Source organism: Cynocephalus volans, chromosome 10 (assembly GCF_027409185.1).
Source record: "Cynocephalus volans isolate mCynVol1 chromosome 10, mCynVol1.pri, whole genome shotgun sequence".
Taxonomy (NCBI): domain Eukaryota; kingdom Metazoa; phylum Chordata; class Mammalia; order Dermoptera; family Cynocephalidae; genus Cynocephalus; species Cynocephalus volans.
The window spans coordinates 126,432,892-126,457,681 of record NC_084469.1 but is presented as its reverse complement, the minus strand read 5'-3'; the positions used below and the strand labels follow the sequence as shown (position 1 = coordinate 126,457,681).

The window sequence follows — 24,790 nt, the reverse complement described above, 5'->3', positions numbered from 1 at the left end:
TGCATTCACCCTGCCTTGGGGAAGAAGGAAAAGCATAAGATAATTTGTAGGTGGATCTAAACTTTAGTTTGAACTTCAAAGACCCTCTACCTGTAATTGTCTGGAAGCTGCTTGTTACAAGCTGCCAAAATGTCTGTCTGTCTGGACCTCTCTAATCACCTGCTTCCTAGAGATTACTCAGTTATCATTGCTTTTTTTTTTTAGAGGAGATTTTAGTATATTTTAAAGTTTTAAAGAGTATTGCATTCTTAGGTTTGATAAAGTTAAATTTATCATTTTTTTCTTTTATAGAACATGCTTTTGGTGCTGTATCCGATTGCTGCATATCATTGCTTTTTATTCAGTTTGTTCAGCTACAGTGGCCACTTATAGGAAAGACAATTAGGTAAATGGTTAGGGATTCACCTCCACCATTTCTTCCCTCCTGAAGATGCAATATCCGCCCACAAAAGTTCCTCTGTGTATGAAAAAGAGCAAGCACTGCATTGAGAGAAGTGACCTAACCTTGACTGGCACTTTTTGGTGTCACTGTCATAACCCCATAATTTATAATTTTAATCCACTGCCACAGAAACCAATAAATATACAGACCTGACCTTCAGAGAAGCTAAATCCACTTCAAAGGTATCCTAATGCTTATTAAATAAGGAGAGCTTAATGGGTGAAAAATAAAGAAATAAATTTACTCGTTCATTTTGTTTGCTTAACAGAGGTCAGAACACTCTTCCTAGGTGTTAATGCCACAGAAAGAATATGTAACTGCAACCTCTATAAAGGAAATATTCTCTGCCCATTTAAAAAACAGAATTTTACTAGCACTCACCTTGCAAAAGAGACTTGGAAAGTGGTCTGGAGTCATTGGGGCATAGGACAACTCAGATAGCACATCCACAGCTCGGGGACCAATCAGATTGAGAGCTAAACAGAAAAGAATGAGAGATGTCCAGCCTCTCCAGGGGAACAGCTGAACCAGAGGGAAAGGTCTGTTCTGGACTTGCTCACCTATGGCCAGGCCCAGGTGGTAAAACCAGAAAAATATCCCTTTGCTTAGGCAATCCACGGACGGATGCCAAGCATCCCTATTCTTGCAAATACACCTGTGCAGACAGGCCTACAGAATGCAGCTACTGACTGTGCTGGCATGAGAGCACCTGACTTGTATGTTTCCTTTCCCTGGTACACAGCAAGACAACATTCCACAGCCTCCTGTATTAGATTAGGATCATGAGACCAAGTTCTGGCCAATAGGCATGAGCCCACTTCCAGGGCTGCCCATAACCCCCTTGCATAATTCCCGTTCTCTTCCTCTTCCCAGTGTGGCTACATGATGGACACAGCCCCAATCCCAAATGAGTACCAGGAGGAGAGCTGCCCAACCACCCTGGACAGCAGCTTGTGCTGATTACACATCAGCTACCCTGTATAGAGGCTAGAATACAACTTTTGATTAATAAGATTCTGTAGTTTGCCAAGCTGGTAGCAAGAAGTTAATCACATTTGCTACTACAACAAATTGAGAATGATGGCTTGGGAGGGTAAACACAGGTGGGGGCAAGGGGCAGGAGTCAGTTAAGTGGGAGGGAGGGAGAAGTTGAACCCGGAATGGGGTGGTGAACAGGACTGATGAGGAAGACAGAATCAGGAAATTAAGTCACCCTTAAAAATTACATACTCATTAAAAAAAAATAGGTAGAAGGAAATTTTGAAGAAAATTTTACTTAGGTAATAAATGTAAAAAGTGATTTACTCATTTGTTCAGCAAATATTTGTGCTCCTACATGCTAACTGTAGAGGATACAGTAGTGAACAAAATAAATAGAAAGTGAAGCACTATCCCACTTATTTCACACTTCACTTATAAAAAGTGGGGAAAGGGGACAGCTGGTTGGCTCAGTTGGTTAGAGCATGGTGTTATAACACCAAGGTCAAGGGTTTGGATCCCCATTCCAGCCAGCCACCAAAAAAACCAAAACCAACAACAAAAAAGGTGGGGAAGTATTAGAGATCAATTTTCTTTGATCAGAGAGCTTCCTCTATACTAATTCCAACATTCATTTTTGAAAGGCAAATATAAAGCAGGCAAATAGAGAAGACACATCAGGATCTGCTGGCTTTTTCTTGCTCAGCTGGCCCCAGAAGGCCCCCTTACCAGTGTATTTCCAGCTGACATCCTCCAGAAGCAAGTTACTGTCTTCTGGCATGTGTTTCTTAAGCCAGGCCCAACAGTGGACCTGTTGGTCGGTTGGAGAGATCATGAAGAAACTGAAAGTGAGACCCCACAATAATCAAAACCAGGCAGCAGAACAAGGATCAGGAAGCAATCAAATTCTCATCTAGTTTCAAAGCAATGAGAATACTGGAGAATGATTTCTTTGCTTTCAGGGAGGGCCAGTAGTACCATTCCAGGATATACCACGTAATGACAAAGCAAAACTCTGGTGCCAAGAAATTACACAGAATTACTAACTAACATAAGAGAAGGCATCTTATCCCAGGAGGGTAACTAACTCTTCTACACTGAATTGTAATAACCCGGTGTTTTTCTTTTTTTTTCCCCCGGTGATTTCTTCCTGTTCAGGGCTGCCAATGAACTGGCCATGAGTTCAAGAAATGGCTTTTTAGTCCCTGGGCTAATTATGCTTTCCTGGAGAAGTGTGTTAGTTCCTGCTACAGTGTCCTCAAGGAGTCAGCACGTTGGGAGGAGGCAGGGCGGATGGCAACTATCTCACCTGCGCTTGCTCAGCCGTGCTATGCTGCAGTCATTTTCATACCCTCCACCCTCGTTGAGCATGCCAGTATGCACGATGTGGCCCACAGGCACATCCAGGTCATTGGAGAAGAGGTATTGGAGCATTTCTAGTGCTTGATCCCCAGTGGACTGCAGGGTTAGGGAATGAAGCAGAGAGAGAGAGAGCACAAGAGCATGGCTGGTTAACATGGCCTGACCAGCAATGAGTACTGCTGAGAAAATTCAATTAGCCAGTACCCCTATGAAAATATTTGCAGATTTACTCTATTGCAAGAAGCTCCAGGGAAAGCTAGCTATTGGTTCTTATGATAAATGGGCCTCTCTAAACAAATTAAAAGCCAGAAATGAGGAGCTAAAAATTCAGAGAAATGTTACAATACAGATGAAACACTAAAATATACCAGAGTTCTTACAGAATCAGTTCTGAAGTGACAAATAAAAAACAGTTACCTGCAACAGCAATAAGTAAAAACAGCCAGAAAGTGTGATCTCTAGTCCCTTGCAAAAAGAAGAAATGACCACACATCATTCCAAAACAAAGGTACGTCAGGATGTGGGAAGGATGGAAAATTGAGATGAAAGTCCCACTGGGTTCCTTGTACTTTGACCATCTGTCAAGCTCCTCAATAAATATACAATCCCCAGCACCAGCCAGCCACCACCAATAACAAAAAAAAGACAATAAATATACGAAGTTCCCTAATCTGTTATTTTGGTTCCAAAATATTTACCGTTATCTCAAACTTCGTGAAAGAGGACATGTCGATGACACACACAGCTTCTTTACAGCACTTGACTTCAGACTCCACAATTTCAAACCAATCTGGCTTGTAGAAAGTCTTGCTCTGTTCTAATGCAAGTAGGTCTAACGGCATGGGAAAAAAAAGTGGTGGAGAGAAAAGAAGAGGACTTATACTGCGGAGTCTCCCTGTATTGTTTAGTGTTGCCCAACAGGTTTTATTATTTATTTTTCCAGGAACACATTCTAGCTATATGAATTTACAAATAAGACTTATACTGCGGAGTCTCCCTGTATTGTTTAGTGTTGCCCAACAGGTTTTATTATTTATTCTTCCAGGAACACATTCTAGCTATATGAATTTACAAATAAGTTTTATTAATTCCCAGGTCAGAAAAAAAAAAGAGCAAAAACAAGAATGTGACTTCTTACCCTTGTCTGGAGGAACAAAGTACTTTGGCCTCTCAAATCCATGTTTCTCCATCCATCTGGCTCCTTGTGCATCCAACCGGTCATAGAGTGGAGATGTGCGTAGCTGCCTACCAGTCTGGAAGTCCCAACGGGGAACCTTCAGATCATACATCAGAGCTAGAACAGACAGGAACAGTCTATCAAAGCCACAGATTCTAGAAATGAGTATCCAATATCCAATAGACTCTGGAATCATTCCTATTCAAAAGAGGATAATTTCCAGGCGAATGTAGCCTAATTTGTCAAATATCACCCAGTATAACTGGCATGCTCCAGAAGAAAGGGCTATATTGGAAGAACTAGAACTATATTTCCATAAAGCTACATAGCTATGAGTCACATAATGACTTTTGATCTCTGTTCACAATTAAAGTTCCAAATCAGTAGGTAGAAGCAATGGGGGAAATGTCATAGTCCTAAACCTTGCTAAGCTCCACAGCAGAAATGAAGGTTAGATCTAGGTAGGGCACGGGTGATAAAGAATGAAAAATGGCACTTGATTCTTTCCAGTGCCTATGTTGTTATGGTCTAAGACCTGTTACAGACATCTCCTCTCTAATATATTTAACCCATTTCGGAAGTGAAAGGGTATGTAGCATACCTTGATTTGGTGGCTCTGAAATCTGAGAGGTTGCACTGTATTGTCCCAGTGACATTATTCACATAACAAAGCTAGGGTCAGAATTCATTTCTCTTAATGTCCAATCTGCAACAGCAATAAGTAAAAACAGCCAGAAAGTGTGTGATCTCTAGTCCCTTCCAAAGAGAAGATTTGACCTCACATCACTCCAAACCAAAGGTATATCAGGATGTGGGGAGGACAGAAAACTGAGCAGAAGAAAGTACAGTGACAATTTGTCAACCTCCTCTGGTACTGCAGGTTCTACTTTTTCCTTCCCCATTTTCTATCAGGTCTGTAATTTACACTTTATGAGAATCAGAGAAGGCCACCAAAAGTGTCATGTCACCAAGAAGAAGCTCAAGCTCAATTATGATTTGCACAGGTTCTAAAGTAACTGTGAGCAGGGAAATCTAGACTTACAGTAGCTCAACATTTAACCAAAATATTTGCTACAATTAAAGAACTTTAGCAGTTTAACATACTGCTTGCTGCTAGGTCCTTCATCCCCCAAGGATGTTAAGTTCTCTGTCACAGGCCAAAAGTGAGTATTCAGGTGTCAAAGGCCATCCAAAGGCCTCACCATGAATGTCGTCCAGCTTCTAAAACACTTCATTTGTAACCAAGAATGGTGGTTACAGCTACAGTCTTGAGGACAGATATGCCCAAAATATTTAGATATCATTTGGCAAAGTCTGAGAATAGTTCCTCAGCATAGGAAAATGAAATTACATGTCAGAACCCATATGATCTGGTATAGTTCCTGATACAAAAGCTGTCTCTATGGGCTTACTGGAAAAATAAATCAGAGACAAAGCAGAACAACAAGTTAAATTAAAATGAAGAGGCCAGTCCTTTAAAGTTGGAGAGAGCAAGGAGAAAGAGAGCAAGAATGTACGTTTTGTATTTACATGGGAAGTGGTTTCCTGTCTCGCTAGTGTATGGCAAATTAATGACGAAAGTCACTCAGAGAAGCCTGAAGCTTTGCGAATAACTTGGCGAATTCTCTGCCTTGGAAAGAAAACAATGATCTCAAAAATCAAGTGGTGAGTGACAGTATTCACTTGACATTAGGGTCTTTCAGGGCAAACTGGAAAGGGGGCATTGATAGGAATATACAGGAAGCTGCTGCATACCACTTCATATCACCTGAAAACTCTAGTCTACTCTCTTGTTCCCAGAAGTCAACAAGGTACTATGTGCTAAAGAAAATGTTCCGTAAATATCATGAGGGGCATAAAGTCCCTTATGAAGGCCTGAAACAGTCAAATGTCAGAAGCCCAACTCAAAGCAGTTATTAAAAAACTGATGATAAATCTGCCCCTCTGAATGTCAAAATGGGCCACCAGAAAGACATGTGCAACTAGGTGTAATTGGGAGAAAGTTTCACTTACGCATGACTTCCATGACCCGGTGGCGCAGAAAGGTACGGCTGCTCTGGAGGGCTCCAAAACGTTTCAAGTCCAATTCCCAGACATTTTCTGAGGGATAACCATATACCATCCATTCAGCGAGGTACCTGTTCAGATGAGGGATTTGGGGGGGGGGGGGGCGGGCGTTGTTAGGTCTCAGATGTGATACTCAAGAGGATAAAAGCAATTTTCTACGGATTATGAACAGAATCAAAAGATTCTATATTGTTACAAACCAGTTGAGCAATTCTGGGCAATTTCCTTAACTTTTCTGGAAGAAACAAACATGGATCCATGTACTGCTCTCAAAAGACCACTAGGAGAACTTTAGCTTTAATGACAAGATTCCCTAGAAAGTGTTTAAGATATAAGCCACATCTATGAAGAATAAGACTAAAACACACATACAAAGGTACTCTAATTTATACATCTAATGGGCTTTTTTCCTGTAAAACAGTCACCTTGGGAGATTATACAGTTATCTGACCACATGTCTTTTGTTCCAAGCGTTTTTGGTAACTCCTCTTTTGTAACTGTTTTCAGAGCCATTCTATAAACCACTCAAGAAAACCGGCCTTGTTAATTAAAAAAAATGTTGTGGTAAAATACATGTAACATAAAATTTACCATCTTAATCATTTTTAAGTATACAGTTCAGTGGCATTAAGTGCATTCACAATGTTGTATAACATTACCACCATTCATCTCCAGAACTATTTTTGTCTTGTAAAACAGAAACTCTGTACCTGTTCAACAATAACTCCCCACTATGCTGTTCCTGTGGCAACCACCATTGTACTTTCTGTCTCTATGAATTTGACTACTCTAGGCACTCTACTCACACCAGTGGAATCATACAGTATTTGTCCTTTTGAAACTGGCTTATTTAATTTTAAAAAAAAAAATAATTATTATTATTTTTCACATTCTGAGATACTGTTGCAGAGCAGTTGGGGGGAGGGGGAGAGGGGAAGGGAGAGAGGATAGGGTGGGAGGAAGAGGAAGCGGGGAGGTGTGGTCAAGGCCCATGGCACTCTCCTCATTCCAACAGGGGAGCCCAGGGGTTTTCGGTGGTAGCTCGTGGTCTGGCTGGATGTGGACTTTGTGGGGCATCGCTGAGGACCTCAGTGCCCCCCCAACCCAGGAGCCTACGGCACTTCCAGCAATGGCCTAGTGGTCGTTGCTGGGCTAGATGTTGACATTGGGGGGTTTGTGGCTGAGGCCCTTGGCCCCTACCTGGTGGCCTGGGGCTCGGGGCTCTTCCAGTGGTGGCCTGGTGTTCATCACTGAGCCAGATGTGGACGGGGGCGGGGCTGAGGACCTTAACCCCCTACTGCCCTGGCTCAGGAGCCTGGGGTGCTTCTGGTGGTGGCCTGGTTATCATTGCTGGGCTAGATACGGACATCGACATTGGGGGATGCGTGGTTGAGGCTCTCAGCCCCCACCACCCCAGCTTGGAAGCCCAGGGCACTTCTGGCAGAACCACAGTGGTTGTCGCTGGGCTGCATGCAGATGTTGTGGGGGTATGGTTGAGGCCCTCGGCCCCCACTGCCCCGGGTCAGGTGTCCTGGATGTTTCCAGTGGTGGCCTGGTGGTCATTACTGGGCTGGATGCGGACATCGCCGGGGTGCGGCTGAGGCCCTCGGCGCCCCCACAGCCCCAGCTCAGGAGCCCGAGGGGCTTCTGGTCCTTCTAGGTTTTATAGGTTTTCTTTGGTGGTATTAGACCTTTACTGGTTAATTTCAGAACTCCATCTCTGATTTATGGGTTTTTTGTTTTTTCTTTCATTTCTGTGTTGGATTATTCTCTATTCCCACCACTTAAACTCTGCTCTGGAACTAATTTGTTTCCTTTGCTTACTTCCAAAATGGGGGAACTTCCTGTGGAGACCAGCAGGGGACTTGAGCCCTGTGGTTGAGCCAAATTTCTGCTTTGCTGCTGATTCCCTGGAGAAGGCTTTTTGTGCAGCTCAGGTTTTAACTGTTGACCTTGTAAGCACTTCCAGGTCTTGTGAGGTCCAGTACACCTGGGTTGTGTGAAAACTTTGATCTGGGCCTGAGTCTTTACAACAAACCACACCCCCTGCAGTTCTATATTCCAGACCAGTCTATACTGCGTGGTCCTGTGCTGACTGGAGGGTAGATTGGCTGTCCGTTGTGGCTCAATGTTCCCCGGGTAGGCCCGTCTCTACCACCCTCCACACTTCAAACACTTCCCATGGGGTGGGCCATATGCCGGACCCTTGCAATGCTCACTGACCTTTGAGTGGCTCCTTTTTTCGGTTGTCTGTGGCCCCTCGCTCCTATGTGGGTCCACGGGAACGCTCTCAGTGGTCTTGCTGGCCTGGAGGCTACCAGACCCTCTTCTCCCTTGTAGCCTCCAAGCAACTTCATAAAAGGGCACAGCAGGAGCTTTTCTTTTTTTATTTTGTCGATATACAATGTGGTTGATTATTGTGGCCCATTACTGAAACCTCCCTCCCTCCTCCCTCTCGTACCTCGCCCCCAACAATGTCCTTTCTGTTTGCTTGTCGTATCAACTTCAAGGAATTGTAGTTGTTATATCTTCTTCTCCACCCCCCTGTTTTTTTTGTGTGTGTGTGTATGTGTGTGAATTTATTTATTTATTTTTAGCTCCCACCAATAAGTGAGAACATGTGGTATTTGTCTTTCTGTGCCTGACTCGTTTCACTTAATATAATTCTCTCAAAGTCCATCCATGTTGTTGCAAATGGCAGTATTTCATTCGTTTTTATAGCTGAGTAGTATTCCGTTGTGTAGATGTACTACATTTTCCATATCCACTCATCCGATGATGGACATTTGGGCTGGTTCCAACTCTTGGCTATTGTAAAGAGTGCTGCAATGAACATTGGGAAACAGGTATACCTTCGACTTGATGATTTCCATTCCTCTGGGTATATTCCCAGCAGTGGGATAGCTGGGTCATATGGTAGATCTATCTGCAATTGTTTGAGGAACCTCCATACCATTTTCCATAGAGGCTGCACCATTTTGCAGTCCCACCAACAATGTATGAGAGTTCCTTTTTCTCCGCAACCTCGCCAGCATTTATCGTTCAGAGTCTTTTGGATTTTAGCCATCCTAACTGGGGTGAGGTGGTATCTCAGTGTAGTTTTGATTTGCATTTCCCGGATGCTGAGTGATGTTGAGCATTTTTTCATATGTCTGTTGGCCATTTGTATATCTTCCTTAGAGAAATGCCTACTTAGCTCTTTTTTCCATTTTTTAATTGGGTTGCTTGTTTTTTTCTTGTAAAGTTGTTTGAGTTCCTTGTATATTCTGGATATTAATCCTTTGTCAGATGTATATTTTGCAAATATTTTCTCCCACTCTGTTGGTTGTCTTTTAACTCTGTTAATTGTTTCTTTTGCTGTGCAGAAGCTTTTTAGTTTGATATAATCCCATTTGTTTATTTTTCCTTTGGTTGCCCGTGCTTTTGGGGTCGTATTCATGAAGTCTGTGTCCAGTCCTATTTCCTGAAGTGTTTCTCCTATGTTTTCTTTAAGAAGTTTTATTCTTTCACGGTGTATATTTAAATCCTTAATCCATTTTGAGTTGATTTTAATATACGGTGAGAGGTATGGGTCTAGTTTCATTCTCCTGCATATGGATATCCAGTTATCCCAGCACCATTTGTTGAAGAGGCAGGCAGTCCCTACCCCAGTGAATAGGCTTGGTGCCTTTGTCAAAGATCAGATGGCAGTAAGTGTGTGGGTTGATTTGAGGATTCTCTATTCTATTCCATTGATCAGTGTGTCTGTTTTTATGCCAGTACCATACTGTTTTGGTTATTATAGCTTTGTAGTATAGCTTAAAGTCAGGCAGTGTTATGCCTCCAGCTTTATTTTTTTTGCTCGGCATCTCTTTGCCTATGTGTGGTCTTTTATTATTCCATATAAATGTCTGGATAGTTCTTTCCATTTCTGAGAAAAATGTCATTGGAATTTTGATGGGGATTGCATTGAATTTGTATATCAGTTTGGGTAGTATGGGCATTTTCACTATGTTAATTCTTCCAATCCAAGAGCATGGGATATCTTTCCATCTTCTTGTATCCTCTCTGATTTCTCTCAGCAGTGGTTTGTAGTTCTCATTATAGAGATTTTTCACATCCTTGGTTAACTCAATTCCTAAGTATTTTATTTTTTTGGTGGCTATTGTAAATGGGCAGGCTTTCTTGATTTCTCGTTCTGCATGTTCACTATTGGAGAAAAGAAATGCTACTGATTTTTGTGTGTTGATTTTGTATCCTGCTACCGTGCTGAAATCATTTATCAACTGCAAGAGTTTTTTTTTTTTTTTTTTTTTTTTTTTTTTTTTTAAACAGGAGGTGGGGGGGGGGTAGGGAGAGAGAGAATTTATTTTTATTTATTTATTTTTTTTCCGTGACTGGCGCTCAGCCAGGGAGTGCACCGGTCATTCTTATATAGGATCCGAACCCGCGGCGGCGGGAGCGTCGCCGCGCTGCTAGCGCAGCACGCTACCGAGTGCGCCACGGGCTCAGCCCCTGCAAGAGTTTTTTTGTAGAGGCTTTAGGCTGTTCGATATACAGGATCATGTCATCTGCAAACAGGGACAGCTTGACTTCTTCTTTTCCAATCTGGATGCTCTTTATTTCCTTCTCTTCTCTGATTGCTCTGGCTAGTACTTCCAACACTATGTTGAATAGGAGTGGTGAGAGTGGGCATCCTTGTCTAGTTCCTGTTCTTAAAGGAAAAGCTTTCAGCTTTTCCACATTCAGGATGATATTGGCAGTGGGTTTGGCATATATGGCTTTAATTATGTTGAGATACTTTCCCTCTATACCTAACTTATAGAGGGTCTTTGTCACGAATGAGTGCTGAATTTTATCAAATGCTTTTTCAGCATCTATAGAGATGATCATATGGTCCTTGTGTTTGACTTTATTAATATGGCGTATCACATTTATTGATTTGCGTATGTTGAACCAACCTTGCATCCCTGGGATGAATCCCACGTGATCGTGGTGAATAATTTTATGTATGTGTTGCTGTATTCTGTTTGCTAGTATTTTAGTGAGGATTTTTGCATCTATATTCATCAAGGATATCAGCCTGTAGTTTTCTTTTTTGGTTATATCTTTACCTGGTTTTGGTATCAGGATGATGTTTGCTTCATAGAATAAGTTCGGGAGATTTACGTCTGTTTCAATCTTTTGGAATAGTTTGTAAAGAATCGGTGTAAATTCCTCTTTGAATGTTTGGTAAAATTCTCCTGTGAATCCATCTGGTCCTGGGCTTTTCTTGGTTGGGAGCTTTCTGATAACAGCTTCAATCTCCTTTATTGTAATTGGTCTGTTCAGATTTTCTACATCGTCATTGCTCAGTTTAGGGAGCTTGTGTGTGTCCAGAAATTTATCCATTTCCTCCAGATTTTCACATTTGTTGGCGTATAGTTGTTTATATTAGTCTCGAATGATTCCTTGTATTTCAGATGAATCAGTTGTAATATCACCTTTTTCATTTCTAATTTTTGTTATTTGAATCTTTTCTCTTCTTTTTTTTGTTAGCCATGCTAATGGTTTGTCAATTTTATTTATCTTTTCAAAAAACCAACTTTTTGATTCATTGATCTTTTGTATTGTTTCTTGGGTTTCGATTTCATTAAGTTCTGCTCTGATCTTAATGATTTCTTTCCGTCTGCTAACTTTAGGTTTGGATTGTTCTTGTTTTTCTAGATCTTTAACGTGAAGTGTTAGGTTGTTCACTTGCCATCTTTCCATTCTTCTGAGGTGAGCATTTAATGCAATAAATTTCCCCCTTAATACTGCTTTTGCAGTATCTCACAGGTTTTGTTATGATGTATCATTGCTTTCATTAGTTTCAACAAATTTTTTGATTCCCTGCTTGATTTCTTCTTGGACCCATATGTCATTAAGTAGAATGCTGTTTAATTTCCATGTGTTTGTATAGTTTCCAGAGTTTCGTTTGTTATTAATTTCTAGTTTTAATCCATTGTGGTCTGAGAAGATACATGGGATAATTCCAATTTTTTTGAATTTATTGAGACTTGATTTGTGACCTAATATGTGATATATCCTGGAGAATGATCCATGTGCTGATGAGAAGAACGAATATTCTGAGGTTGTTGGATGGAATGTTCTGTAGATATCTGCCAATTCCAATTGGTCTAGAGTATTGTTTAGATCTTGTGTTTCTCTACTGATTCTTTGCCTAGATGATCTGTCCAATATTGACAGTGGGGTGTTCAGGTCCCCTGCTATTATGGTATTAGTGTCTATTTCCTTCTTCAGGTCTAATAGAGTTTGTTTTATAAATCTGGCTGCTCCAACATTGGGTGCGTACATATTTATGATTGTTATGTCTTCTTGATGCATCAGTCCTTTTATCATTAAGTATTGTACCTCATTGTCTCTTTTTATGGTTTTTAGTTTAAAGTCTATTTTGTCAGATATAAGAATAGCTACTCCAGCTTGTTTTTCTTTTCTGTTTGCATGGTAAATCTTTTTCCATCCTTTCACTCTTAGTCTATGTGAGTATTTATGGGTGAAGTGGGTCTCTTGTAGGCAGCATATAGTTGGGTCCTCCTTTTTAATCCAGTCAGCCAGTCTGTGTCTTTTGATTGGGGAATTTAAGCCTTTTACATTAAGAGTTGTTATTGAGAGGTGTTGATTTATTCCTAGCATTTTATTGGTTGTTTGGTTGTCTTAGGTGTCTTTTGTTCCTTGCTTTCTGATTTACTGTTTGTTTTCTGTGTTTGTTTGTGCCTTAGGTTGTAGATAGTGTTTTTGTTTGTTTGTTTTCTCTTCATGATTGCCATTTTTATTATACTGGTGGGTTTTGTTTTTTCTTGGGTTTTTATGGCAGTGGTAGTTATTTTTCAGGAACCAAACCCAGTACTCCCTTGAGAATTTCTTGTAAGGGGGGTGGTGTGGTGGTGAACTCCCACAGTTTTTGTTTGTCTGAGAAATATACTATTTGCTCTTCATTTTGGAAGGACAGCCTTGCAGGGTAGAGTATTCTTGGCTGGCAATCTTTGTCCTTTAGTATTTTGAATATATCATCCCATTCCTTTCTAGCTTTTAGGGTTTGTGATGAAAAGTCTGATGTTAGCCTGATTGGGGCTCCCTTATAGGTGATTTGACGCTTCTCTCTTGCAGCTTTTAAGATTCTCTTTGTCTTTTTTTTTTTTTTTTTTTTTAAAGATGACCGGTAAGGGGATCTTAACCCTTGACTTGGTGTTGTGAGCACCACGCTCAGCCAGTGAATGAACCGGCCATCCGTATATGGGATCCGAACCCAGGGCCTTGGTGTTCCCAGCACCACACTCTCCCGAGTGAGCCACAGGCCGGCCCTCTCTCTGTCTTTGAGTTTTGCCAATTTGACTATGACATGTCTTGGAGAAGACCTTTTTGGGTTGAATACGTTTGGAGATCGTTGAGCTTCCTGGATCTGAAGGTCTGTGATTTTTCCTATACCTGGGTAGTTTTCTGCCACTATTTTGTTGAATATGTTTTCAATGCAATCTCCTTTTTCCTCCACTTCTGGAATACCCATGACTTGGATATTTGAGCACTTAAGGTTGTCTGATCTCTCTCTTAGATTTTCTTCAATGTCTTTGATTCTTTTTTCTTTTTTTTTGTCTGCTTGTGTTATTTCAAACAGCCCATCTTCAAGTTCAGAGGTTCTCTCTTCAACTTCCGCAAGCCTGCTGGTTAAACTCTCCGTTGTTTTTTTATTTTGCTGAGTAACTTCTTCAGTTTGGCAAGTTCTGCTACATTTTTTTTTCAGGACATTGATTTCCTTGTACATTTCCTCTTTCAGGTCCTGTATACTTTTCCTCGTTTCATCATGATGTCTAGCTGAGTTTTCTTGTATCTCATTCAGTTTCCTTAGAATTACCACTCGAAATTCCTTGTCAGTCATTTCAAGGGCTTCTTGTTCTATAGGATCTAGAGTTTGAGATTTATTAACTTTTGGTGGTGTACTTTCTTGATTTTTTTGTATTTCTGGTATCTTTTTTTTTATGTTTATTCATTGTGGAAGGGGGTTTCACAGTCCACAGGTTTGATCCTATTGACTACGTAAGGTGTTGCTGTATTTGCCAATTTGGTATGGCTACCTCCGTGACTGCTCAGTTGGCCTCTAGTGTCCTGTGTGTGTGGTTGCCTCGGGTCTTGGGCCTCTCTGGGGAGCCAGCTCTCTGGTCAGCTGGACTCTGCTGGGCTGCTGGATCACGGGGCAGTACCGCAGGGTGTGTGGTCTCTGTTTAGCTTCCACTTCCCATGCAGGACTTCTCCCTGTTCCGTGCGCTCTGGCCCGGGCTGCAGGATCACGCATTGGTGGCCCCACAAGGTGTGTGGTTTCTGCCGAGTCTCCGCCTCCCTAGCCAGACGACTCCCCACACTGTGCGCACTAGGCTGGGCTGTTGGATCTTGCAGTGGTAAATGAGACTTTCTAAAGAGATTCTGGGACAGCTGCATCTGGCATGGGCCTCAGTCTGCTTCTACTCATGGCGGAAAAACAGCAGGCAGTTTCTCTCCGTTCCACGAACTCGGTCTTTCTCCGCCTCAGGACTCTGCCCAGCTGCAGCTTTTGCCAGCTCTTGTTCCATGTGCTCACCAGGGCCAGCCTGGAAGTGGTCAGGGCTTGAAACGGTCAGAGTGGTCCTTTCTCTCATTGTGGCTTCTCCTGCCTTCATGAATTCCAAAGGTCTCTTTTCCTCTTCCCCTGAGCTCTAGTGGTCTCAGCTTGGCAGTCATTGTTTTTTAATAGTTGTAAATAGGTTGATTGTGGGTTTATTTAATTTTTAATAGTACCTAAGTTTTAAATAAAAACTAGCTTGATCAACTACCTCACTCACCACACTTTTCAACTTCCAAACTCAAATAAACACTGAAAGGACCAACATTTGTTATGACTGAAAAAGTATAAAAGCACATCCCACAGGCTCTGTGGCTAACTCCAAAAAAAGAGTTCTAAAAATATTTTGCACAGTGCCATTTCTGGAATATGGGGAGTGCCTACCATGGTAATTACTTTGAAGGGGACAACTCTCAACTTACATGTATAATAATAACATTATTATTAACATACTAGATTAAATATATTACAAACCATATTAACAACTAATTCTAGAAGGGAAGAAGCCCAGCTAGCTGGCATATGTTCATAGTTGACTCTGCATGAGACTTACTTTCCAGCTCCACCACCAAATGAAAGGCCAGCAGAATTCATCCCTGCCAGGACAAAGTAGCCCTGTACTGTAGGAGACTCGCCCATGATGCACCTCATGTCTGGTGTGAAGGTCTCGGGGCAATTCACCAACTTGATGATCTCCAGAGTCTCCAATTCTGGCATCCTCCGCAGGAGGGAACTCAACAGGGGCTCTGAGCAATAGACACAAACCCAAACAGTGTCCTTACCTTTAAGGAATTAAAATGCTTTCAAACCCTTATACTTTTTTACTCCCTCACCTTTCAGAAAATCTCTTGGAAGAGATTTTTCTAAGAACAGCCAGCTGGGCCATTTATCAGAAATCAGAAAACCTGGTGGAAATACAGGACACACCAGCAAAATGCTTGGCATAAAGACTGAAAAGAAGATAATCTATAGAAAGGAATGGAGCTACAGAACAGCAAGTAATACATGTGGCTACAGATAATCTTGAAGGGGTCAGTATGAGTGCAAAGGCTCTCAAATGGCACCCACAGAGATTTCGATAAAAGGCAATGCTCTCCTACATCAAAATAGCTGCAAAAGACAGATCCTAATCCTGTTTTAAAATAAACCTATCATCTGGGCACAATCCAGTGGGATACTGATAACAGACTGAAGCTGGTCAGTGGGCACATAAGGGGTTCATCATACTACTCTCTCCACTTTTATAAGTTTGAAATTTCCCATAATAAGTTTAAAAGAAAGTCCATCAAGATTAAGGTTAGGAGGGAAATCCTTCATTAAAGAATCTTTCATATCTTTTGAATTTGGAGCCATGTGACTATACTCATTTTTCAATAAATAAAATAAAAATTATTTTAAAAATTAGTAAAAGACCACATTAACAAAACAATTCTGCCTTCTAAAAACCTCTTCAATTTTACATGAAGTCCTACCAAAAGAAGATCTCCTCTGAGCCCAAAATTTCAGCAGCGATTTTAGGTGAATAAGTAATAAGCCACCCGTCTGTTAACCAAGATTTTAGTTCCCTGAATCTGCTAACCAGTAACTGCATCCTTAAACCAAGGAAGCTCTGTAGGCTGTCTTTTGTAACTACTATTGCACCTCATAGGGTTGTTATAAAGATTTAAAAAGGAACTACTCTTGAAAACACTTTAAAAAGTGTAACATTTTAGACAAATATAAGGCATTATTGTTACAGTCCAGCTTACACACCAAAGTGATCCCAGTCTTCCTGCAGATTCTGAATCTCCAGCTGGTTCTTGCCCTCAGTGAAAATTGGTTTCGGGTTCTTCTCAAAGCCACCAGACAATATGCCACCTTGCCAGTTCCGAATATATATCCTTCCATCAGCATCCACAATAGCTGAAGAAGAGAAATGACAAGGGAGTGTGGAGTAGAAGAGAAAAAAGAGGGTTTAGAGGCAAGCCACTTTTCTAAATGGACAGAAAATGAAACAGAACAAAAACACCTGTTAATGGCTTTCTTAACAAAATAGCATCCAATGAACATTAGCTTTAAAATGTCTTTCAAGGTCATGGGGAAGATCCACTCAGACTTATAGTGGAAACTGTTTCTCTGATTATCCCTAACTTTATCAGTTAGCTTGGACTAGTCCTCACAACCAAATGACATAATTGCCACTGTGCCAAGTGAATGTCTAACACAAAGAGGGATTGCAGAGGCCATTCTAGGCATTAAGACCTTCAAAACAATATCAAAACCCTCTCCTAAAGCACTTGCAGCCACTAAACCACCTAGGTTCGTAGTTTACCTGTGACATTTCTACAATTTATAACATTCAAGTTAAAAACTCAAGGTTACATTCCAAATATCCTCAATGACCTCTGTCTGAGACTAAAATTAGCTTGCTAAAACCAAAAACAACTGCTTAGTGCAATGCCCATTTTGGCTGTCCTTTCATAAAGAGTTACTAAAGAAAAGTTATAATTGGGTCTACCTCCCTATAACATGCTCCAAGAAAAGACTCTTTAAGGCACAGTCTGTCCTTAGCAGAAAGTCTTCCTTCTCAGAGGACAGAATATCGGCAAGGAAATAAGATTTAAAAAAAAAAAGTACAGGTCCTCACTTGGTGTGTTGCTCTGCAGAGGGGTCTCCAAGGGGCGAGTCAGAAGGTAGAAGTGTTCGCAGGCATGTAACGGGATACTAACCGGCTCTTCGTTGGACAGACCCAGCTCGTATGCCCACTACAAACGGACAGATTTATTTGTGGGTGGGAAGAGGAAGAGAAATACAAATGAGCAAGTTCAGCCACTTGAAAAGAGTTTAATTTCAAGTGGCTTATGTGTGCTCTTGCTACAATGTCAGGTGTGGGAAGCCAAGTTTCAGCCTGCTTGATTTCAGTTATTTGGATGGGGAGCAACACTATACTTCTTAAACCATAGAAGTTACTTTTTGATCAAAGGAAGAAAGATTCACCAGCAAGTCAAAGAAGTTCATGGGACCAATGGAGGTCCTTTTAATAAAATGCCTAGCTTCAACTACAAACCCCAAATACCAAACATTAAATGAACTTCACATGGCAAAAAGTTGTCCCTAGGTCACCTTCAGATTGTAGAGTGGAAGGCGAGGGACAAATCTGCCTTAAATGTAGAAGCAGTATAGTGTTCTGGAAACTAAGTCCACATTCCTGACACAATAAAATAGTCCAGTATTTTATTTGTTACGTTGTAGAATGAAATGTAACACCATAAAAAGACTCATGCCAGTGATTCATGTCAATGCCTGACTGCTGGCCTTCCAGACCAGGACAGAACCAATTGACCCACTGTGGAGGAAGAAAGAGGTCATGAATGCTCCTATTTGAGGAAGTATATTTAAGTATAGGTTTCTAATTTAGAATACAGAAATTCTAAGTTTTCCCTTCCAAACAAGAAACAGTGTAGTCCCTTATGTCTGGTTAGTCAGTTGTAATATTAATGCTAGGTCTCTACACCAAAAAATCCTGGAGATAAAAGTTAAACAACAAAATCAGTGACTTAGTGTTGTTACTAACCTACCTGACCAGCACAGTTGACAAAATACTGGCATTCAATCTGTCCTTTATCTGTCTCCACACCAGTAACTTGAGCTTTTTTGACCATTACATGAAGAACACTTGTACGGTCATAGATCTGAACACCTGTTCCAAGGTAAAGAAAGAGTAAGTGCATCATCTGATATTCCCGAATTAAGGCATCTGCAGCAGATTCTCTATCCAAAAGAAACACTGAAAAAGTCAGGTCAATGCTTTAATTTAAAAAAACAAATAATCCTGAGACTATGTAAATGGGCCTTGCCCAAGATTGAAAATAGCAGGTCAAGTTAAAAACAGACTTTAGTAAACAATGTTTAAACTCCAGGAATCAAATATATAGCAGGACAGAATAGAGTTCAAACAGGGCATCTTAAATTCTAATCTACCCATATCATGAATCAGTTTATCCAAAGTATAAAATACCTTGGACACTAATAAGTCTTCCCCTCATCACTGCAACACTGGGTCATGATTTAAGTTGTGGATTAATCCCCGAGGTGTGTCCTAACCTTGGAGCTTCTCAAGTTCTGTGGGGAGAAATAAAATCCCTTATGTCTGAAGTACATTAATCAGCACTAAAAGCAGTTCCTTGGAAACCCAGATAAGAAATATGTGGCCATGAGGAAAAATACCTATTAATAGACATTATATTTTAAAAATTGTAAGAATCAGTGTTCAAAACTGGAAGCTGAATACCCTAATGAGAATAATTTTTCCAAACATGAGTTAGTATCATGTCTACTATGAGACACTTCCTTAGATAACCTCTTCCTTCCTAACCATCTTAAGGAAATGCAAACACCTGCTCACCGTTCTGGGAGGCAGCACTTGCCAGGGCAAGAGCCACATCAGCAGAGGACACCACTGCATCCTCGGGAACATGCATGGCCCCCACCAGGTCGTGCACATTGAGGAAAGGGTGAAGTTCAGCCACTTTCTTGGGGGAGATGATCTCAGAAGGGATGCCTATAACACTGCCACAGAACACAAGGGGACAATGACATTCACTGGCCCTTTGGCTGAGGTCAGTGTGGTAAAGTCAGGACAGGCTTCTAGCCTCTTACGTACTTCAGCCTTGAGTTGATGCGCTTCAGGGAGATCAGCCGGTCTTGAGTTTGAGCCAAAGAGATTGAGCCTGTCCTTATGTAACCTGTAAGAAAAATTGGACCAACTGAGACCAGACCAAATGTAGGGTGGAAGGATGTAAAAATCCACTAGATTATAGGTTAGAAAACCTGTGATAAGTCCTGGGACTACCAATCGATATCCTTCGGCAAGCAAATTAGCTCTTCTGAGTTTCGAGTGAAAATCTGAAGTATACCAGATGCACTAACTCAAGTTCCATACTCTATCCATTCTCAGCTCATAGTTTTATGAGGGTCAAAAGAGATTATAATGTACATAAAATAACTCATAATAAAAATGAAAGATACCATGGCTAAAAAATCTTTTTGGGGCAAGAATGTGATCTAGAACCCATCCCTATTCTTCACTCCTTTTAGGCAATTTCACCCTTTCTCCTCCTAGTCTTGGTGTGAGTGTAATCCTTGGCAAAGGCCACTCACAGCATCAGCTACAAGAGGATCGGATCCTCCCTCTTCTTCCGCAGTAAAGCCAAACAGTGGGCATGCAACTTCAGCTCAGCCAGTCAGACCCTTCTGGAATACTTGGTCTTGAGCAAGAGGGTGAATGACTAGACAAGGACCTTTGCTAAATCATTATTTATAATGGCAAAAGGTGTGGAGGGCTATAAATGTCAAGCAAAATGGGAAAAGAAATAAACAAGCTATGGAATGCACATACTATGGAACTTTACTCTGCAGTTATAAACAACATGGGCTAATGTGGAAAGCTGCCAATAATATACTTTTATTTAATTATTATTAAAAAATGTTACTCTTGGGCCGAGCCCGTGGTGCACTCGGGAGAGTGTGGCGCTGGGAGCACGGCGACGCTCCCGCCGCGGGTTCGGATCCTATATGGGGATGGCCGGTGCACTCACTGGCTGGGTGCCGGTCACGAAAAAGACAAAAAAAAAAAAAAAAAAGTGTTACTCTATTTGAGGAAAGGAGAAGTGAACCCATAAAAGAGAAACAACTCCAGATACAAAAATGGTACAAAGAGCACATGAATTGTTAAATAAATAGTACTGACAAAAGGTAATGTAAAAGTTTGGAGAGAGACATAAGCCAATATATATGACCAGATGGGGAAGACAGCCTTATAGCTGAAGACTCCAACTTGTCAGATAAACGTCAGTTCTATGTAAGTCAGTGGTTCTCAGTCCTGGTCGCACATTAGAATCACCTAGGAAGTTTTTAAATATTACCTGTGCCTGAGCCTCACTAAGTGTGCTCAGGCTACTGGGGTGCCGCTGCTTCTAAGCCTTCTCAGCAGACAGAACTGGAAAATGGCCCCTTCTGTCCTCACACTCTTACTCGAAACGATGATTTAATGCTGATACCTTCAATTCCAATCCAACACCATAAGGCTCCTCCTAGTTATCCTCCTTTCCATACTTGTAACTCCCTCTCAAGAGGCAGAAACCCGGCCCTTTATCCTCCAATACACTTACTCATTTGCTCAACCGAGAATATACAGAAGGCAAAACTGTCCATAGCACTCTGAAAAATAAGCTTGCTAATCAGGGGCCCACAACTATGCATTTCTTTTCGTCTTTAGACTGAGAGAGTACAGAGTTTAAGCAATGTGGTCAAATGTTTCCTAGGTTAGCTTTTTTCCTTGCTTTAAGTGTGGCTGTTATTCACTTGAAATGCAATTAGGTTCCTTTATTTCTGGGAGTATTCCACTGTAGGGTTTTCTCCCATCCTTCATGATATTCTTTTATATCTGAGTAGGTAAAATGTTAAGTCAAAACTAAACTCAGAAGTGTGACTACCCCTACTGCCCCTTGTACCTGTTCCCACTTACCCTGTGAAGGAAACCAATCTCAGTAGTTTCTGGTTTGCCCTTTCTGTATTTCTGTTTTCACAAAAATAAGCAGACACATTTCCTTATTTCTTATACAAAAGTAGTACATTATCATTATATGTACTCTTTTATACTTCTTATTTAACAATGTATCCCTGAAATCGTTCTATAGCAATTCATAGAAATCTTCCTCATTCTTTTCTCACTTACCTAGCAGTTCTTTGTGTGGATATACCATTTTATTCAACCAATCTCCTATGTATGGGCATTTAAATTTGCAACCTTATGTTTGTAATTAAACAGTGCTATAATAACCTTCTGCATGTATATTTTTGTACAAAACATTCTTAAGTAGAAAAAACAAGGTATAGGGCCGAGCCCGTGGCGCACTCGGGAGAGTGCAGCGCTGGGAGCGCGGTGACGCTCCCGCCGCGGGTTCGGATCCTATATAGGAATGGCCGGTGCACTCACTGGCTGAGTGCCGGTCGCGAAAAAGACAAAAAAAAAAAAAAAAAAAAGAAAAAACAAGGTATAAAATAACATGCTTAATAAATTTTAGTTAAAAAAAGTATACCTATATACACATACAAAAAAAAAACGTCTAATAGGGTACAAACTAAACAGAGTGGTAGCCTTTTGATGGATATTCAGTAAAGAGGAAAGATTTTCACTTTTCATGTTTCTGTATTGTTCATATTTCTTATAATGAGAATATAACTTATTATATGTGTTCAAAATTACAAAATTTTTTAACCCATTAAATAATTTTTAAAAATTAATTTGTCACTGACTTGAAAAATTGGCTTAATCTCCCTGCATCTAGGTTTCTTTATCTGTAAGAGAATGACCACTCCTTATCATAAAATCAAATAATATATGCAATACTTTTAAAACATTATTAAAACTTTTAGATAATCACATTCATTCCATTCACCTGACAAAAATTATATCACATGAAATTGAAGCACTGCAGAAACTAATATTCATCAGTCAAGGAATGAGGTTAGTGGTCCAGTACTTTGGATTAAAAAGGAGTTAACATACACCTCACCTAGATGAACTATTTTCAGAGGATTAGCATATAATACCCTTCTAATTAAATCTATATTGTACACATGTCACTTCATTTTTATTTTATGATTCAAAAGCAGTCCGCTGGATAACAATTACCATGCTAGTGTATACGTGTACACCCTGCCGGTTAACAGAATTCTCCATCGCTGAAGCGCCCAAGCCATCGTTCACTGCATCACTGGTATACTACAATGTGAGTGATAGATCTTCAGTGATCGCCTTACACTCCCTTGCCTGACTTCCTCACTGCTCCCTTGACACTGCCCCACAAACATCAAAGAAGTCAGGCCAAATAAGGGGTTCCAGACTGTGACCTAGAACTAACTTGAGGCTAACTTACCTCACAGAAATGAAGCCTAAGACCCAGATTCCTCTGAAATCTAACCAGCTGAGTGACACTAGGCTCAGCAAAGCATTAGTAACTGAACCAGTGGGCCAGGATCAGCCACTCCATTGCCGGCCCATTCTCTGGACCCTCTTCTGACTCAAATCCTGGGTAATACCTGATTCAAGCACCTTCTTGCCATCAAATTCAATCCAACCAAAAGGAACTATTTGCCACTTGCAAGGCAGGCGTCTTCCCCAGTAAAAGCCAGAGACAGCACAGAAGAAAAACTTTTATGATGTCCACTCCAGAGCCCCTGCCTCTCAAAGGGAAGCCTGGTCAAGTTCAATGACCCCATGTGGTGTCCAGTGGTGTCATCACAGGGCAGGCACTAGGGTGAAGCTAGTGAACCGTTTCATCAGCCACAAGACTGGACTTGACTCTGGGTTTCTGGCTTAGTCATCCCCTTACCACAAACTGAGAGACTCTCTTTCCACTTGTTATCATATGGGATCAGAGTGTACAACTGTTTCTGGAACAGTTCCTGCTTATTCCAGTACTATTTAGCTTACAATTCTCTATATCCTTTAACCCCTAATCATACAGGTATAAGAAATATATGTCTATGCTTTATAACCAGAAACATACTAATAGATACTGGTGAAGTTCAGTGGGTCAAACTACAATTTAACGATTAAGCACCTAAACTTAAGTTCTTTCTCCTCTTTATTTAGAGCCAAGTATTGCCATTTACTATACATAAATGAGTAAAATATATAGGAAATGGTCCAGAAAAACTTTCATATAATGACAAGAATTACAGGATCTGAAAAGAATCTAGGATATGGATCGAATACCCTTATTTTATAGACAGGGAAATTGAAGACAGCTCAATAAGCTAAGTGACTTGCTCAAGGTGACACTCTGGCTGGTGGCAGAGCGTGGACTGTAACCCAAGTCTTAATAATCAAATCACCAGGCAAACCTGGTATAGGACCAAATACAGTACTGAGTAAAAACGTCTAGGGAACAGGCAGACCAGTAAACAGCAGATTACCTGCTTACCTGTTTGAATCCCTGTTTCCTGCTCTAACTGACTGTAGAGTTTGTTTGAATAGTCTGCCATCTTCTGTTCAATGGTCAAGTGCCTGGCAGTGCTCAGGATGCCAGCACAGAACCTTGTAGAGCCAGCAGCCAGCCTGCAAGATGGATACAAAATGCTACTAGGTAAATTCACATATCTGTGAATACAAGTTCAAGGTTCCTCATTACAGTACTGTTTGTAATATTAAATATGGAAACAATCTAAATGTCCATCAACATGCAACTGATTTACAATTCTGAAGTTCATCTATACAATGGAATACTATACAGCCATAAAAAAAAAAAAAAGAAGAAGAAAGCTCTTTACACACCAATATGGAACAATCATAATGAAAAAGGCAAGGTAATGAACAGTATTTAAGGTATGCTACCACTTGTAAAAAAGAGGGAAAAAATAAATGAATACCCATACACACACATATATATATACCTACCAGTACATATTTGCTTATATATGTAGAGAATGTATATGGAACTTAACTTGCCTCCATAGAGGAAAACTTATAGTTAGAGATCAGAAATGGGAGAGAAACTTTTCTGTGTACACTTTTTTTGGGGGGAGCTGGCTGGTATGGGGCTCTGAATCCCTGACCCTGGTGTTATCAGCACCATGCTCTATTAAGTGAACAAACCAGCCAGTGCCTCCACCACCGTACAGTCTTTTATATATTTTCAATTCTGAATGATATGAATGTAATACCTATTCAAAAATAAATAAAATTTAAATTAAAAAAAATGTTCTCCAATCTGTGGTAGGCAACAGAACATAAAAGCTCCAGTAATGCTAAAGCCCAAAGACCCAGCTTTACAAAGAACCTGTATGTCAAGAAAGCAGGTGGTAGTTGTAAGCAGGTTATTTTCCCCAATTTATTTATTTATTTGCTTATTTTTTTGGCAGCTGGTCGGTACGGGGATCTGAACCCTTAACCTTGGTGTTTTAACACCATGTTCTAACCAACTGAACTAACTGGCCAGCTCCCTCTCCCCCAAATTATTTAGAACTCAGTAAACTACCACCTGTGTCAGAAATCCTGTCACTTGAGTTTACTGAATTTATTCTGATAATTATATTTCCCACATCAGATTGTCAGCTCCCTAAAGATAAACTTTCTATCACCTTAGTAACTAATGCACAGCCACTGTGT

General features: G+C 40.7%; 1 protein-coding gene across 5 annotated transcripts in view; it reads right to left on the bottom strand.

Annotated features, from left to right (window-relative positions):
* The window catches only part of PDPR (pyruvate dehydrogenase phosphatase regulatory subunit), a 46,547-nt gene that overhangs the window by 10,611 nt on the left and 11,146 nt on the right, over positions 1–24,790 (bottom strand). For all 5 annotated transcript variants that reach the window (XM_063109366.1, XM_063109368.1, XM_063109369.1 and 2 more), the window contains exons 3-15: positions 23,607–23,740; positions 19,280–19,361; positions 19,022–19,185; positions 18,195–18,316; positions 17,264–17,381; positions 16,390–16,539; positions 15,191–15,383; positions 5,973–6,097; positions 3,921–4,076; positions 3,481–3,614; positions 2,730–2,878; positions 2,150–2,262; positions 824–918 (exon numbers count right to left, since the gene is read on the bottom strand). In XM_063109366.1, coding sequence (XP_062965436.1) covers positions 824–918; positions 2,150–2,262; positions 2,730–2,878; positions 3,481–3,614; positions 3,921–4,076; positions 5,973–6,097; positions 15,191–15,383; positions 16,390–16,539; positions 17,264–17,381; positions 18,195–18,316; positions 19,022–19,185; positions 19,280–19,361; positions 23,607–23,740 — 1,735 coding nt within the window. The remainder of the gene's footprint in view (positions 1–823; positions 919–2,149; positions 2,263–2,729; positions 2,879–3,480; positions 3,615–3,920; positions 4,077–5,972; positions 6,098–15,190; positions 15,384–16,389; positions 16,540–17,263; positions 17,382–18,194; positions 18,317–19,021; positions 19,186–19,279; positions 19,362–23,606; positions 23,741–24,790) is intronic.